General features: G+C 45.5%; 1 protein-coding gene across 2 annotated transcripts in view; it reads right to left on the bottom strand.

Moving 5' to 3' along the window:
* The window catches only part of gig (TSC complex subunit tuberin), a 51,005-nt gene that overhangs the window by 2,536 nt on the left and 31,675 nt on the right, over nt 1-16,794 (bottom strand). For both annotated transcript variants that reach the window (XM_077662975.1, XM_077662974.1), the window contains 7 exons: nt 15,663-15,813; nt 11,740-11,921; nt 10,133-10,182; nt 9,798-9,978; nt 9,116-9,188; nt 3,758-4,025; nt 1,937-2,076 (listed from right to left, as the gene is read on the bottom strand). In XM_077662975.1, coding sequence (XP_077519101.1) covers nt 1,937-2,076; nt 3,758-4,025; nt 9,116-9,188; nt 9,798-9,978; nt 10,133-10,182; nt 11,740-11,921; nt 15,663-15,813 — 1,045 coding nt within the window. The remainder of the gene's footprint in view (nt 1-1,936; nt 2,077-3,757; nt 4,026-9,115; nt 9,189-9,797; nt 9,979-10,132; nt 10,183-11,739; nt 11,922-15,662; nt 15,814-16,794) is intronic.

The raw sequence follows: 16,794 nt of genomic DNA, 5'->3' as shown, positions 1-16,794 counted from the left end.
AGCAATGAAAGAGCATTGAGGTCACGCCTTCCATTCTATCCATGAAAGACAGGAACGTTGAAATCTTCCCCTTGTTCATCTTGCTTAGGAAGAAACTGTGCAAGGTTTATATCACTAAATTTCACTTCTCAAGCAGTTTTCAAATACACTAGCCACTCAGCGACTAGAATGGCGATCCTTCCGGGTAGTCTGGCAAACTATAACTTTTTTTTTCTGGTAGAAACCGGACCTGTAGTGGATCCCCCTTTTGGCCTGAATGGTTTGGAATTTCATTATAAATTGTAATCATATGTCCTTTAAAATTTTTCTGAGGTCTCAAATTCCCACCTCCCTTCCGTGTTAATTCACACAAATAAGGTAAATTAGTAATGTAATTTTACTATTTTTCTGTTGTTCCCACTGATGCCCATAAGAACTGTTTAAAAAAAATGGCTGCCAACAAAATTTTGCAAAGAATCCTTAAATCTGTTTTTTTTTTTTCATGGAATATTGGGAAACTTGGGAGGCTTATTGTCACTTGTGTTTTAGTGCAAAAGCACTATTGCACTAGCGATCCTGAAAAAGGAGATGTTCGTCTGAAGCCTTTTCAGATATACCTGCAGAAATAAAATAAACATTGCTGCGACTGGGTTTCGAACCAGCGGCGGCAAGAACAGATCAGCTTCACTGGCCACTGCACGAGAGCACTATGCTATCGCCACAGCCGATCACGCCTCGAAAAGATCAGCTTCGCTGACCACTGCACGAGAGCAATATGCCATTGCCGTAGCCGATCACGTGTTAAACTGCCACATTCTTGGACTGTGTATTGCAGTTTCACCAACTTCAACAAAAGTCGCGAAAGGAAGCGAAACTCGCATAACTGGCTACCTGTGTCAGTGGACACCTTAATTGTGCTTTGAGCTACATGGAAGTAGTGACAGATGTGCCCTGCTTGCTTTTGCACTGATAACATTTTGGCACAAACCCTGCACTGGAGAAATAGGCCATAGACATGCTCCAGGTTCATTGGTAATGACATTGACAATGTTGGAGACCATTGATTTTGAGGAAAGGAAAGGCGCATAACTGGCTCCCTGGGTCAGTGGACACCTCAATCACACTTTCAGGTGTGTGGCAGTAGTGTCCACCTTCAAAAACCTGCTTTTGCACAATATTTCGTCCTTAGAAATGCTAAAGCACCACAAACTTTTTCTACGGTGCAAAATTCAAATTTTATTACACATAGTGACATTGTAAGAGTGAAGCCCAAGCTCCAAGTGTGTTCAATTAAAAGTGCTTGAAGGTAAAAGGGCCACTTCACCCTCTCCTTAATGGGAAATTTTCTATGGGAAAACCATTAAAAACTCAATTTTCCTTAATGAATAAAGGCCTAGAAATGCAAGGTGGAAATAGTAATGACCCACCAACAACCCCCCTCCAAGAGTCGCCCACTAATCTGTCCCTGCATGTAGAGCACAAAATTCCTCCCTGCACTGTGTAGCTTCACATGCTGAGGAGAATAAATGTTTGGGAAAGGCAGCATAGCGAGGTTTGAAGGAAGAAAACTGACGAACAGTTACACTATGCCGTGTAATGTGGGAACCCAAAGATAGCCGTCACATCGTGTCCTCTTGCGTTGTACAATGGAGCCTCATCCTCTACCATATTGTAGCTGCCAATCCTCACTTCTTGCCTCCTTGCTCTGCAGATGTCTATGCCAATGGCACCAACATTTCATTAACAGATGTTGTCGTGAAAAAAAAAAAAGGTGAGGCAAAAGTGACAAAATTCTATAAAAACAGGAGAAGGACATGGGATGGTTCACCATGGCCAGTTGTGAGGTGATGCCAGTTTTCCAATGCCCACAATGTCGTTCCCTCTGGCATCATTTCTTCAAAGATTTGTGCACCCAGCTATAGTTATCAGTAAAGCGCAAACGGGAGAGAAGCCTCACCCGGATGGTAGCCATGTCGTAGGGTTCACCACTGTCATTGTACACAATGTGAACAGCATCATTGCCAATGTGCCTCTTCTTGTTTCCCCGAAGTCTGTCACTGTCGACGTTGGGCATTAGGGTGGCCACATGGAACACCACTGCAATAGAAATTTGTATGCCAAAATGCTTAGTGCAAACATTAAGCTTAATAGTAGCAATAATGCCTTTATCATAAAGAACAGAAGCAAAAGCAAGCACTGAAAAACCAGTTTGGATATCAATTCAATATGGCTGATTCCTTTACACATTATTTCAGTGAACTGGATTAAAAGAAGCTCCATTTCCTGAAGCATAACCAAGCATGCATGCAAACACGGTGGCCTCCTATATTATGATCGGCAGATTGTATAGTGTCAGTGTTGTGCAGTGTTTTCCTGGTATTTGGCCAGGTTGCATAATATTCCCAATCACAGCACTAAGAACTAATATGCCTTAGAACTTACCTTTATAGTTCTTTATATACATGATGCAAAACAGTGCCAAAAATGAAATTTTTTTTACTTGCATAGCCTTGAAGAATATTTTTGATATATCTGCACCTTAGATTAAAAATGGTTTTCTTTGTTCCAGGTTTGGAGTTTTCAAAATGTGACCGTTATGTCATCACGCAGTACCAGCAATCAATACAGATTGGGAGCACACTACCAAGAACAACATAGTTCAAAAGGTAAGATGTAAATACACTGCAAACAAAGAGACATATATCCACCTGTTAGCAAATGGGTTGGGGAAGACGGGGTGGTTATAAGCAAAGGAGTAACTGTTTCACTCATGGACACCAGAACCAAGCTGTGAGGGAGAAAGCAGTGAAAGGAGGGAGAGAGAGAGTAGCTGTAGTGGAGTGCTCCCCCCACGTTTCTTTAATACGAGTAGACATCCAGCAGTACATGGATGCTTTTCCATTTTGCCTCCATCAAAATGTGGCTGCTGCAGCTAGCATCAGATTCAGCAAACTCTTGCTTAGCAGCCTAACACACTGGCCACTGAGCCACCAAAGCAAGTTGTTAGCAAAGGACTAAAGTCTTTAGAGATGGTTCTAAGCATGATGTGTCTCGAAAACAGCCTTGTCCACACTGCGTGCCAAGAGTCACGTGGAATCAGACATGACATTCCGACATGTACTGATGCTCCTTGCAGACTTTGCAGGCAACATCTCAAACTGCTTGACAACTGCACAACAGGGAATGCATCAAGTTCTTCACTTTAACAGGTTGCTGTTTACTTTAGCAGGTAAGTGCTAAATGTGGAGATGCCCAAACAACTTCATTCTCTTCTGACTTCAGTTATAGTGAGGCCACCTATAATGAAAGGCTGCCTTCTAAGTGACCATCTATTTAGAAAAGTCTGCCTACTTGCTGTAGCTGATCACAAAGTCCCTGTGAGCTAGCAGTGCACAAAGCAGCACAGAAAACAATGAAAAAACACAAATGTGCCATTCCCTCAGTTATGAGTGGCTACATCCTGTACATGACTATCTACCTGGGGCAATAGGCCATCCTTATCATAGCAACTGCACACAAGAAAGCAGCACCATGAAGCCAGTGGTAAAAGAGTATGTGAGCATTCTTAGAAAGACCAAAACCAAAAAGATAAGTGAAAAAGTGAAAAACAGATCATCGCAGGAAGGGATGAAAAAAGGAAAGTGGCAGTCCACATGACTCCAGGATATCGCAATGAGTCCCAGTGCTCTTTTTCTGTCCATCCATGCCAAGAAACGGACCACAGTAGCCATGCAAAGGAAGGAGCTGGCAGGACCGAAATAAGGAAAAAAGCGCTTGCCCTGGGTGACGTCGTCCTGCCAACAAAGGCAGTGGGTGCCGTCCTCGCCCGAGCAGGCTAGGCCACCCACATACGTTCGACGAGGGTCCACCTCCAAAAGGCGCACGAGCGTGCCGAGCGACGTCAGCAGCTTGGTGTAGCGCACTGACCCGTGCGTGTTGGATAGAATGCACTGCTCCTTGCCAGCCTGACCTACTCCCACATACACAAGGCCCATCTTGTGAGTCTCGTAGGTTGGGATGAAGTCAAACACGCTCAGCGACCGCTCCTGCACACACGTGCACACAAGGTGTTGTTGTTGCATGTGTGAGCGAGACTTTGCACAGGGCACTGGCATAAGGCAACTATATGTGGGAAGGCAAGCTCACTGTCATTGCATGGCAGTGTCGTAGAAGCAGCTCAGAGCCAGTCTTGAGGTCTATAATCCATAGTGGCCACAGAGGCAACCATCCCCACGAGTGTGCTTATTAAAGCATGCCCTGGGCCTTGTGGCACCTTCACTTTCACCCCATAGCAAAGAGTGGCACAAGAAGCTTGAACTTTGCACCATTGGCTGCAGCCAGCACTTGTGCTTCCATCAATCACGTCCTTTTCTATGTGATCTTTGGCAGTCTGGCAGCACTAGGGAAGGTTCCTTCTTTTCGATGACGGTATTTCTCACTCATGCACCACTGCCATGAGTAGCCATATACACTGTAAAGACTACAGCAGTGGCCTAGTGGTTTTATGCATCCGCCTTGTATGTGGGAGGTGCAAGGTTTGATACCCTGTGCTCCACAGATCTTCCAGTCGGTGCAAGCCTTCCCCTGGCCTGGTGCTCATCTTCTATGGGGCGAAGTGTTAGAAAAACAGGTCTTTGATTTCACCTTGTGCGGACCAAAAACATGTTAACCATGGTGCTCTTGCACCATCATCATCATAATCAAATATGATGCAAGGTCACAACACCCCGTGACCATCTTCCAACCAGTGACATGAGTTTCTCTTCACCCAACCAGCACTTTCTGTGCGAAGTCAGAACAACATATAACCATGCCACATCACTTCCCCCACACAACACATGTGTTACAAAGGTGATAACGGTTATGTCGCTTTGTAGCATTTTTGTACAGTGAAGCGGAACGTTGTGGAGATATTTTTTTTTGTTCCATGGGCAGGGGTCGAATAGAGTTTCTATAAGAGCAGCCAAAAAAAGGTATAGCTCTTCATTTGCAATTCAAATAGAGTGTGTGTTCATCTATATGCAGGTGAAGTGCTATGCCTTATTTCTTCATCATACTGCAAGCATCAGGCACTCGCTGATGTGCAGTTTCCAGCAACACCAGTTTCTTTCACTTATCTTTATTTGGCTTAGGCAGCTTTCCCAAAGTAGCAAATGCAGACAGTTGCAATACTTCACTTGAATAGTAAGAAAAGTACTGAATGTTTTTACAGCAAAAGCTTATAACTTTGGTTTAGCCACTTAGCACTGCATTCTAACATGGAATCTACAGCATCAGCTGTAAGACATTAATTACTTAGAGAATTAATTTAATTAAATTCAATGACCATCATCATCAGCCTGATTACACTCACTGCAGGGAAAACGCCTCTCTCGTGTTTCCCCAATCTCCAATTAACCCTGCCTTCGACAGCTGCGCCCACCTTATGCCTGCAAACTTCCTAATCTCATCCACCCACCTAACCTTCTGCCGCCCCCTGCTACGCTTGCCTTCCCTTGGAATCCACTTCGTTACCCTTAAGGACCAGCGGTTATCTTGCCTTCGCATCACATGCCCTGCCCAAGCCCATTTCTTTCTCTTGATTTCGTCTAGGATGTCACTGACCCGCGTTTGTTCCCTCACCCACTCTGCCCGCTTCCAGTCTCTTAATGCTACACATATCAATTTTCTTTCCACGGCTCGCTGCGTTGTCCTTAACTTAAGCTGAATCCTTTTCCTTAGCCTCCACGCTTCTGCCCCATAGGTGAGCACCGGTAAGATACAGCTGTTGCACACTTTTCTCTTGAGGGAAAGTGGTAAACTGCCATTCACGATCTGAGAGAACCCGCCATATGCGTTCCACCCCATTCTTATCCTTCTAGTTACTTCCCTCTCATGATCCGGATCAGCTGTCACTACCTGCCCTAAGTAGATGCCATTGCTAGACTGCTGAACATTGCTTTGGTTTTCTGCATGTTAATTTTTAGAATCATCGTTCTGCGCTGCCTGTCTAACTCATTGTTTATGATCTGCAGTTCACCTCCAGTGCGACTCAGCAAGGCAATGTCATTAGCGAATTGCAGATTATTTAGGTATCCTCCATTAACTCTTATCCCCAACTGTTCCCAATTCAGGCCTCCAAATACCTGCACAGATACCATAGTCCTCCATAAAATTCCAATAAGGAAGGGTGTCAGGCAAGGCAACATGATTCAATGACTACCACCTGCCAACTGTGGCAGGTGGCAAAACGGAGAGGGAAATTCCCATCTCAACATTTAGGGAGGAGGAGGGAAAGGGAAGAGACAGTCAGATTAAATGTAAAATTTTTAAATTCATGTGCACTGCATCGAGATATTGCCTAGCGGCGAAATTTGGCACAAATGACCACAAAATGACCACATCTCTACGGAGAACTTACCCTGAAAGTTTCATTAAAATCCTTATTAACAAAAAACACCAGAGTTGCCCTTTAATGCTTACGTGACAAGGGAACCTATTGAATGCTGTCATGAAGCATTGTAAGGGGGCCAGGTACTTCTACGTGGTATTTTTCTCGAAATAAATGCCACACTGCGGCATTGACGCGAACTAGTCTATGAAGGACCAGCGCGCGTGGAATGCCGCAGTTTGCTACACTGCATAAATGGTTCACTGGCGCATTCAGACACTGTTGTAAGAGTTCTGCTGTAAAAATATATTTTAGGAACACTGTTACATGGATGCTTACACAATAGAGATATTTGAAAACCCTCAAAAAGTCACTGCGTGAGTTTTTTTTGTGCCAGTAATATGGAGAGAGCGTGGGAGCAGAGAGTTTTTATGCTGCAGTGGGACGCTTGCAGGGCCATTACAGCGCAGTTGTTATCAGGCACCAATCCTGTATTTCTAAAAAGATGGTTTGCCCAGACTAGAAGGGCCTATGTAAATATGGGGCACTGTTTGTTAATATTTATGAGTACAAATGTAATTTCAAGCATGAAGAGTTCATGCAAATGACTGTCTCTGTAATGGCAGGCCTTATTACGGCATGCGTGTATGGTGATATGGTGCTTTGTTACCCACAGAGAGCAGGGGGCGACGTATTGATTTCATTCTGATTATGTTTGCACTTCCTTATTGCCCAATGCCCTCGCTACGTATCGCCAGAATCAGTCGCACAGACAGGCAAATGGTAAAAATCGAATATATTTGGACAAAAAGAATGGTATCACAGCAGCTTTACATTCATTACATGCCTTTCATATACTGCTTACGAACGAAATGAGAGGCCAAGGGCAGTTAACTGTTTCGAGAATACAATATGTAGAAAAGGGTGACCTCTCTGTTGTTGCTTTCCACCTGTATACGTGATTAGAAATATATAGTATTGACATTTGAAGCAGCACATGAGACAATGAAATTTATTAGATTGAAAAACAATATGGCTAGCTTTACCAGTTACAACTCGAGCTCGTTTTCTGCAAAGCAGCAGTGATAAAATGGCATTCACAAGCAGCATGACAATCGCTGGGTCTTGCTTACCAGTAGTGCTAAATGGAAAAAAATTGTGCTTCTTGTTTCACCACTTACCTGTTGTATAAGGGTCTCCATCACTGATGCCACCAAATGTATACTGCAGACAGTCTACCTCTCCTATGCTGGACATTTTTAAATACCAGATAGAGATTCCTTCTGCACTACTCATTTAAGCCTTTCTACTCCAGAGAAACGAGACTGTTTGGCTTCCATGCGGCTGCCATCATCGTTAAAACAAACGCGAGTTTTTCGTGAAATTTTATAACAAGCGCGATTGTGCGATTGTACCTAGGCTGACCCCAGAAGCAGTCCTCCATAACGCCGTCATGTTGGATCAATTCAGGCACTCTTTCAAGGTCATGAAAATTGCCAATACTGGAGAAGCGACATAAGCAGTCGATTATCGGAATGCAACATGCAGTGCAATGCTAACGAAATGCAACAAGACAGCTTGCAAAATGGACACAAACATGGCAACTTCAGTTACAATGCAAGCGGGACCATCCCTTTCATGTTCCCTCGCACGCCTAACTGCAAAGCGCCGGCTATGCAATGCCACTTATAACATAGTGTTCACGATGAAACGTAGCCCACGTAGCCCGCTTAGCCCTCGTGTGTTGGTTTTGCTGGATTAGAAGTTCCTTGATGGGCACGAAAACACAACCATGCCAGCCCTGCCGCATAGCTGACATGGTTTAATTTCTCCCTGTATGCGAGGAGTTCTATATGCTGCGTGGTTTCGTGGACTGGCCTCGAGGCTCATGTTTCTGCGGTCAAAGCTACATAGTTTCTAGATTTTAACAAAGAAATTGTGAACAGTGAAAGCGGTCCCCAGAAAATAACTGCAGCAGCACATGCAGAACGCAGCTTTGCCCGTTCCACTATCTTCTGCAAGCCCCGCTGCCGTTAGCGCTGAGTCTCCTACCGTAGTGATTGAAAACAAAAGGACCAATGGCACAAGTTAACTTGCACTGCTGGCGCGTTCACAACCTGTCACTGACTGCATCGTGGCCCGCCGCAGTGACGTGCGGAGTGGCACGGCACTTCATCTCCCAACTTGCAAACATACAGTGGCCATGCCACGGCGGATCTTGATAGCCGTCAGTGCATTGGTTTAAGCAAGACTTAAATTACCGAGCATGCCGTACGCTAGCTGTTGATTTTATGAAGAAATGGATTTGAAAAGAGCGAGCCCCTACAGCAAGTGCCAGCTGGATACACTGCAATGCTTGACCACAACTTACTATATTATAATATTTTGAATAGTAAAAGTGCAGTGGGAACCAATTGAATAGTAAATGCTACTATTCACAAACAATTCCAATTTTTTGAATATCAGTACAGCCCCATTAGTAGTCTAACCTCATGGCTGTGGACACATGTATCACCTCCCCATTCCGACAGGACCACTCTGGACTCAACACTTCGATGGTGGCAAAAAGCAAGGATATGTGCTGAGACTTTAGTGCACATTAAAGACACAGAGGTAGTTAAAATCTATCTTGACTTTATCCACTGTGGTGTGATTCATAGCTCGGCTGCAGATTTGGCAAATAAGAGATGCATGAAGCATGATTCCCACATACGACTTAAGCGCTGATGCTACATATAGGGAAAAAGCTGCCTAAAGATCACTTACCACATCTGATTCTGGCAGTGGCAGGGCTCGCTCTGACTGGCCAAGACTCCGGAACAGATGCAGAAAGACGAACCTGCAAGAGAGGCAGCAATCATTATGTGCAGGCACAAGAAATAAAACAGACTCTACCTGCCTCAATGCGAGACTAGATGTAGCCCACCCCTACACTACACCGCATGGCAAACATTCAGTCAACAACAAAAAAAGTGTGCAAAATGTTCGCAGTTGGGAGCTGCACAACATTCAATGCCATGCAGAGAAAATTTGCCTCAATACATTTGATGTAATTGGTGCACATGCGTTACACCTCCCACACGTGCACTTTTATACGCCTTGAATATCCAACACATCTAGTTTCTACTTTGCAGGCTTGAAGCAATTTAGGTGTTTTCTTAATTCGAACACTTGCCATGTGGCATAAGTTGGGGTCGGCACTAAAGATAGTAGCGGAGGCTATTCTCACGCGGGAACCTGAGCAAGCTCCGACTCTTAAATGTTGTGCATCTGCCACATGAAGAGGTCTTCCTTCTGTGTAGCTGCATATTTTTATTTTAGCCTTACTGAAATTCCTGGGGGTGAGTCAATTTCAAGTTTCACTATTAATTCACACCAGTCTTATCAAACCTGCTCTTCCAAAATGCTGCCTGCTAGCATTCCATGACTAAAGTAGCGAAGGACGTACCTGGGATTCATGCCTGAACGGTAGAGGTCCACATAGGAGGTGGTCGCCATGGATCCACTATCCGAGGCTGGGCTGACACCAGACACCGTGTGGCCCCGGTCCCGGTAGCTGCTGGCCGGCACCTCTGCATGGGACCAGCCTTCCAGGCTTCTCCGAGCAGACTGGCCTCTGCTGTCCCAGGCTGCAATGAATGAATGCTTGGACTAACTCAATAACTGCAGCTACAGCTAAATGGCAAGCTGCCTGCGTTCAAGCGGAGTGTCGCATGACTGAAAAGCCCACTCATACGCCTGGTTCAAACGTTGCTGTCAAAGTAAAGCAAGAAATGCACTTACCTGCTGCCGCCTGCCTAGGAAGTTGGCTCTCCTCAGGGATGCTGTCATACCTGCACACATAGAGCACGATAAACTGCCTCATTCATGCAATACGTCACAAGACAAAAGTGTGTGTAGTATGAAAACACAGTTTGCAGGTACATAAATGCCTGGATTTTAAAACACAATGAGTGAGCATCGTACTAAATTCCACTTGCATGCAGGCAACTTCTGCACTTTGCCTGCTTCTGCGCTGTGCAGGCAACTTCAGCACTCTGCAGGCAACTTCTGAACTGTGCAGCAAACCGCACATGCTGCTCATTCTGCCCATAAATAGCAAGGGCGAAGACTCCTCACAATCCTTGGTCCTCAGCCTGGATACAGGTCGGCAGTTAGTGCACTACAGTAGAACCTCGTTCATTCAGAAAACTGGATAATTCAGACACCCCGTCCGGTCCTGTCAAATGTACATACTATTTTATGGCATGAAACTCTCGTTAACTGAGGGAAATTTGGCAATGCTTTTGTTGACTAGGACCAGCGGAAGAGCTCGGATGTGTACACGGCACCGAAGATTAGGTGATGATGATGTTGACCAAGAAGCTCGGCCACTTATAGCAAGAGCGGTGCTGGTGTCTAATCTAAATGTAAAAGTGCCGTACTCATCATTATAATGGCCAATCGAGAAGGTATGATGGGATGCCTTTTGTTTTGTGCTGCACTCCCCGTTTTCATTGCATGCACATAGTGAACTGTGCTGCTAGCGTTCTTTCGTGTTATCATGCAGCTTGTAATCATTTTACATTGCATCGTGCGAATGTATGCAGGGCTTGTTTTTTTCCACATGGTGCATGTGTATAGAGGGGGTGGAGACTGTGCCCCAAAAGGAGGTGCACCATCTGTCACCACCACTAACCACCACCACACATAGGTTAAAGCGTGACTGAAGTGTCCACTGTCCCAGGGTGCCAGTTATGGGCCTTTCCTTTGCTTTGGAAGCTCCCACCCTTCATCTGTTTCCGCACAACTCTGAGCTGTCCCTAAAGGTCAAAGTGACAAAGTCGAAAATTGGTTTTGAGGAAAGGAAATGATGCAGTAATTGTCTCATATATCTCTGTGGACACCCAAGCCACTGTAAGGGAAGGGGAGAGAGAGAGAGAAACACATCACCTGGTTGTGACATGTTCTGGCTGTTTTCTGGGAGCCTCCTGCTAGACCAGTAAAGCTTTCCCTTTAAAATATCGCATTTTTTGACAGTCTTAGTATGCAGCCTGAAACCGAGCATTGCACCCCAAACTTGCGTATTCGAGCAAGGTGGAGTACTTGTTGATTCAATTCAGAGCTGCGCACCCTGCCTGTAAGATAATCGCTTTTCCATGGAGATTTTCTTTCATGGTCTTACAATTAGTCCTGCATAGATGTATGAGACACTGACTGGGGCCAGCACCCTGGCCTTGAAAGCCAGAACCACACCTTGAAAGCTAAGATGTCAAATGACTGGTAGTCGAGATCTGTCAAGCAAGATATACATCAACCATGATTTACCATCCCTCACCACAGTGGTTAGGTTAGGTCACAGATGGTTCACCTTATCAGACATATCTCACAGTCAAGTATGTCAAACTGACCTGTCACACCGAGGCAAGTCTTGCGCAGGCACCTCAGGACTAGAGTTTGTGCGGCGCAATGGGGACCGCTCACCAAGGCTGGGCCGCTCCCCGGTGTTAGCTCCCCGACTGGCCGCCTCATCTTGGGCATCCACTAGGTTGTGACACCGGAAGATGGCGGCCACATCTGGCAGCGGGAAGTCCTGCAGCAGATCCCAGCTTTGTCAGACTCATTTTCGTGCTAGCGCATGCTCCAACGAACAAAGTGTCCCCAGGAATGGTGTGTAGAAGTAATGCTGAAAATTACAGTAAACTTCAACCTACATTTATACAAACAAAAAAAACTGGTGAGACATACCACATGAACCATAAGAAGGTGTGTCAACAGGTTCACACAGCCAATGACACACTCCTGAGGCTCTATTGTTTCTGTATCATATATGGCGATACTGAAACTAGCGTGCATGCACAACCTAATTCCCTACCTTGCACCCTCTCAAACCACCACATTTTCAAATAGCCTGGCCGGCCTTGCTGTAAGGTGTGTGACATCTCTCCTGACCATAAATACAATACAACATATTGGTCCTGTCCGCACGCCACTCAGTCACCACATTACCTCCCATACACACTCCTACCCTCCCGCATACCATACGCCTGGCAAAGCAGGGCTTCGATCCTGCTTCGATCCACCTAGCACTACGGCCACTTTTGGTGGCCCATATCACATACCGTATGCATTGGGTAATGACCACACCGCACCATCATTTCAGCCTCAACCTACCCACTTCAGACAGCAATCCACGCTTGACACATACATCAAAATTTTCTTTTTCGCTCTCAGAAGCTCAGCAGCCAACATGTTAGATAAAGAAGATGACTGGTCACAGTGCCTATCATATACACTTGACTATAAACACACTCACACAACAGCGACTCCCCACACCTTGGCATTAAAAAACTAAAGCTTTCACAGCTACCATCTGGATTGTGTGAAGGCTCACCTTACCGAAGCCGGTATTTAGCTGGCACACGTGGCTTTATAAGCGCAGTAGACTCTCATTAACACAAACGCAAAGGTGCCAGAAATTTTTGTTTGAATTATCAGAAGTGCATCTTAATATGATCCAAGACTAAATGCGATTTGCTTTATGAATGTCTATGAATAGAAATAGCATATTAGAGATATTTCTCTATGCAAATGTAGCTAAAAGCATTAGTACAACATAAGATATGGATGAAAGGCACTGGTCTGTGTACTCAACCAGCAGTCTCCAACTAGTAGCATGGTTGAAAAAAAGTTATCAATAATGCACTCGTTTCTGAAGAGTAAAGCCTGGGACCTCAAGGGAGTGAAAAAAACATCCCACTTATTCAAAGGCTGTGTCATCGAATGGCTCCAAAAAATATTTTTAAAAAATGTTTTGCATTGTAGCAAACTCGGGATCAGGAGATGAGCAGCAAAGCATGATCAATGAATGAGACAGGCAGAGCAGAACAGTAGGACTTACACTTAACATGCAGAAAACCAAAGTAATATTCAACAGTCTCGCAAAGGAACAGCAGTTCACAATTGGTAGCAAGGTGCTGGAAGTGGTAAGGGAATATGTCTACTTAGGGCAGTTAGTGGCCGCTGATCTGGATCATGTGAGGGAAATAACTAGACGAATAAGAATGGGGTGGAGAGCATATGGCAGGTTCTGTCAAATCTAAATGGCAATTTGCCAACATCCCTCAAGAGAGAAAAGTACACAACACTTGTATCTTACCGGTATGCACCTATGACGCAGAAACGTGGAGGTTAACGAAAAGGGTTTAGCTTAAGTTAAGGACAGCGTAGCGAGCTGTGGAAAGAAAAATGATAGGTGTAATGTTAAGAGACTGGAAGCAGGCAGAGTGGGTGAGGGAACAAAGGCGGGCTAATGACATCTTAGTCGAAATCAAGAGGAAGAAATGGGCTTGGGCAGGGCATGTAATGCAAAGGCAAGATAACCACTGGTCGGTCCTTAAGTGTAATGGAGTGGATACCAAAAGAAGGCAAGCGTAGCTGGGGGCGGCAGAAAGTTAGGTGGTCGGATGAGATTAAGAAGTTTGCGGGTATACGGTGGGTGCAGGTGGCAAAGGACAGGGTTAATTGGAGAGACATAGAAGAGGCCATTGCCCTGCAGTAGGTGTAGTCGGGCTGATGATTATGATGACCTCCATTAGGGCGACCTAACAAAAATGTTATAGTAGCCCCTGAGGCAAAGCTTATCCTTCCCAAGAGTTACAGCCCATCAATATCTTAGGGGAGAGAACAAAAACAACAAGGCCCTTACAGAAGCACACACAGTGCACATACAGTCGAACTCGTATGTACTGGATTCGAAGGGGATCGCGAAATACTTTGATATACCGATAATTCGATATATAAATAATGGCAGTAGATAAGCTTACCTGTAACCTAAAAGTGAGAATACATTGCACCACGCAAGTGACTCGCTTCTTGCAGGGACTTGCCACCCGCCGGAGTGACGGCAGTGCAGCTTTTTCTAGGTGTGCTAGACTATAGCCCACTTTGCATAGAAACTGCAGCGCATGGTTCTTTAGGACTAGCTGCTGCCTGGTATAAGATGCCCAATCAGGTTACCACTCCACTGTATATAGACAACCGCTTAATAAAATTAAGGTGCTGTTGGTTTCCACAACGCCTTTGCATGCTGTGGTCATTGCATGCCAGGCAATGACCACAGCAAGGATTCAGTTAGGTTGGCTTCACTGCATGACAGCAATGTGGCTTAAAAAATGAGTACCACACATCAAAGGCAACCCTAAAGAACATCCCACGTTCACCTAGTACCATGGTTTAACAGCACTAGCGATGCCAGCAAAGGCTGCACAGCTGACTCGGCTCCGTGCGTGACGTGATCGAAGAGCGGCATTAGGAGAAGTGCCACATACAGAGGCGTGATGCACGGTTTGATATATCGAATATCCGGCAAAATTCGAGTTCTACAGACTATTCCACAATTAGATGTGCACCGTAGAACCGTAGAATAATCCTCACAGCTAAACTGGTGAAATGTTCGAGCTCAAATTTTGCACATTAATGGAATTTAGTCGGCAGAATTGTTTTTACCACATTTCTTTGGGGTACTTGCCTGAATCAAAAACAAGAAGTCGGATATTTGCATCGTCTGCGGCGACAAGGAAATGAAACAGGCCGCTCTTTCAGCGACTGCACTGGTAGTGCCATCTCGCTGATCGGCCGTGGAGATTAGCCAAAGGAGGAGGTTCTTTTGCAGGAAGTTTGAAGACTCTTCACCAACTGCTTTACGAGTGTTCACAAAATGCTTAGCTTGGCCAAAATTGCACCCAGTTTGAAGTCTTTCGTGGTGCAACATCTTCAAACCTCCCGCAAAACATTCCCCCACCTCCTTCGTCGAATCTCCACGGCCGACAAACAAGATGGCGCCACCGGTGCAATCACCGAGAAAGCGGCGTGTTTCGTTTTGTCGTCGCCGCAGACGATGAGAAATATCCGACCTTTTCTAATCGATTCAGGCAAGCACCACAAACAAATGTGCTATAAAACAATTCTGCTGACCAAATGCCATGTCTGTGCGAAATTTGAGCTCAAACAATTTACCGGTTTAGCTGTGAGGTGCATTCTACGGCACGCGTTCAACTGCGGAACATGCTGCATATACTGCACGATTTTCCTATACTTTTACACAGGATGTTCAAGGCGATAATCTCTGTGTTCAATATAGCTGATAATTCGAAATATCAGGGTTCGATATATCCAGGCTCGACTGTATCGCAATTCTCACATGGATGGGCAAATAAATGCCTAAAGGCCCAGCCAATGAACGCAAGGACACCACCTATGCAAGCATGAGCAGCCCGCCACCACTTTTTTCAACACTCGAGTAGTGGATATATCCCAGAGCAAGTGCACTCACAGTGCTGGTGGCCGCGCGGGGAAAGAGGTCGTTCTGCAGGCGCAGCAGCCAGGCACTGTTGCCCGTGGGCCGTCTCACCAGCACCTCGGCCCAGCCACAGCACCAGCAGCCGCACACATGCCGCAGAACCAGCCCAGCCCGGCCGCCCCCCCTGCATTGCGACCTCTTCCAGTCACCGCAACAATCCTGGCCAGCCGAACTCGCCAGACTGGCATGGCCCAACACGAGCGCGAGCAGACGACTATATGGCGTCGCATAAAAGAAAAGGCTCCCAAGTGTGCACGGGTTGGTGCAAATCCTCAAGAAAATTTATCGAACACCTTCTGGTAAGAATTAACGTTGTAAAGCGCCCACAATGCACAGGGACAGCTGTGCTCCCTGCCATGTATGAGACATTGCCAGCACCGCCGCGACGCCAAACAAAACCAGGTGTTACACCATCGGACTAGACCAGAGAATATAACGTCTGCTCTGGCACAAGCTCAGTCCATTCACTAGCCGCATAAAAAAAATGAAAATGCAGCCCCTCGTTGTGCCAGTGCAACTAAAGCCAATATTTCAGCAGGACATTATTAAGTAGCAGAACAGCAAGAATTTTCCTCCAAGGTTTCTAGAGCCCCTCCACTAGGGCAGAGGAAATGATGTCACTAGGCTGCATAGACTTGTACCAAACTTTACCAAACCTATAAGTGTCATATGAAAAATACAACTTAGACTGCAGAACCTAGATAATGCCATTTGGTAAGTCAGGGTTGGTTTGCTCTGTTACCTTTCACAAAGCAGCTCACAAAAAGACCCAAACATGGTAAGCCGGTTCAAAATGACCAAATATACTGCTCTGCCTCTGAGAAAGTAAGCCCCATACAACCTTACAGGCTGCTCATACTTGTAAAATACGAGATCCAGTGATATAAGCCCAACTCACTTCATCATAGCATTAAGTATTGAACATGTCCAGAGCTGGGCATGGCCTCAGTACTGCTGGAAGCCCAACAGCAAAATGATACTATGTGTGACAAATGTTTAAAATAGTACATAGCAGATCTACTGCACAACGTGACAACACAACCTTCAGGATTACGTCCCCAGCATGACAAAGGCCTCAACCAATTCTCCACAAATATCCCTGTCC

This window comes from Amblyomma americanum, chromosome 4 (assembly GCF_052857255.1).
Source record: "Amblyomma americanum isolate KBUSLIRL-KWMA chromosome 4, ASM5285725v1, whole genome shotgun sequence".
NCBI classification, from domain to species: domain Eukaryota; kingdom Metazoa; phylum Arthropoda; class Arachnida; order Ixodida; family Ixodidae; genus Amblyomma; species Amblyomma americanum.
This window is presented reverse-complemented; position numbering and strand designations above follow the sequence as displayed.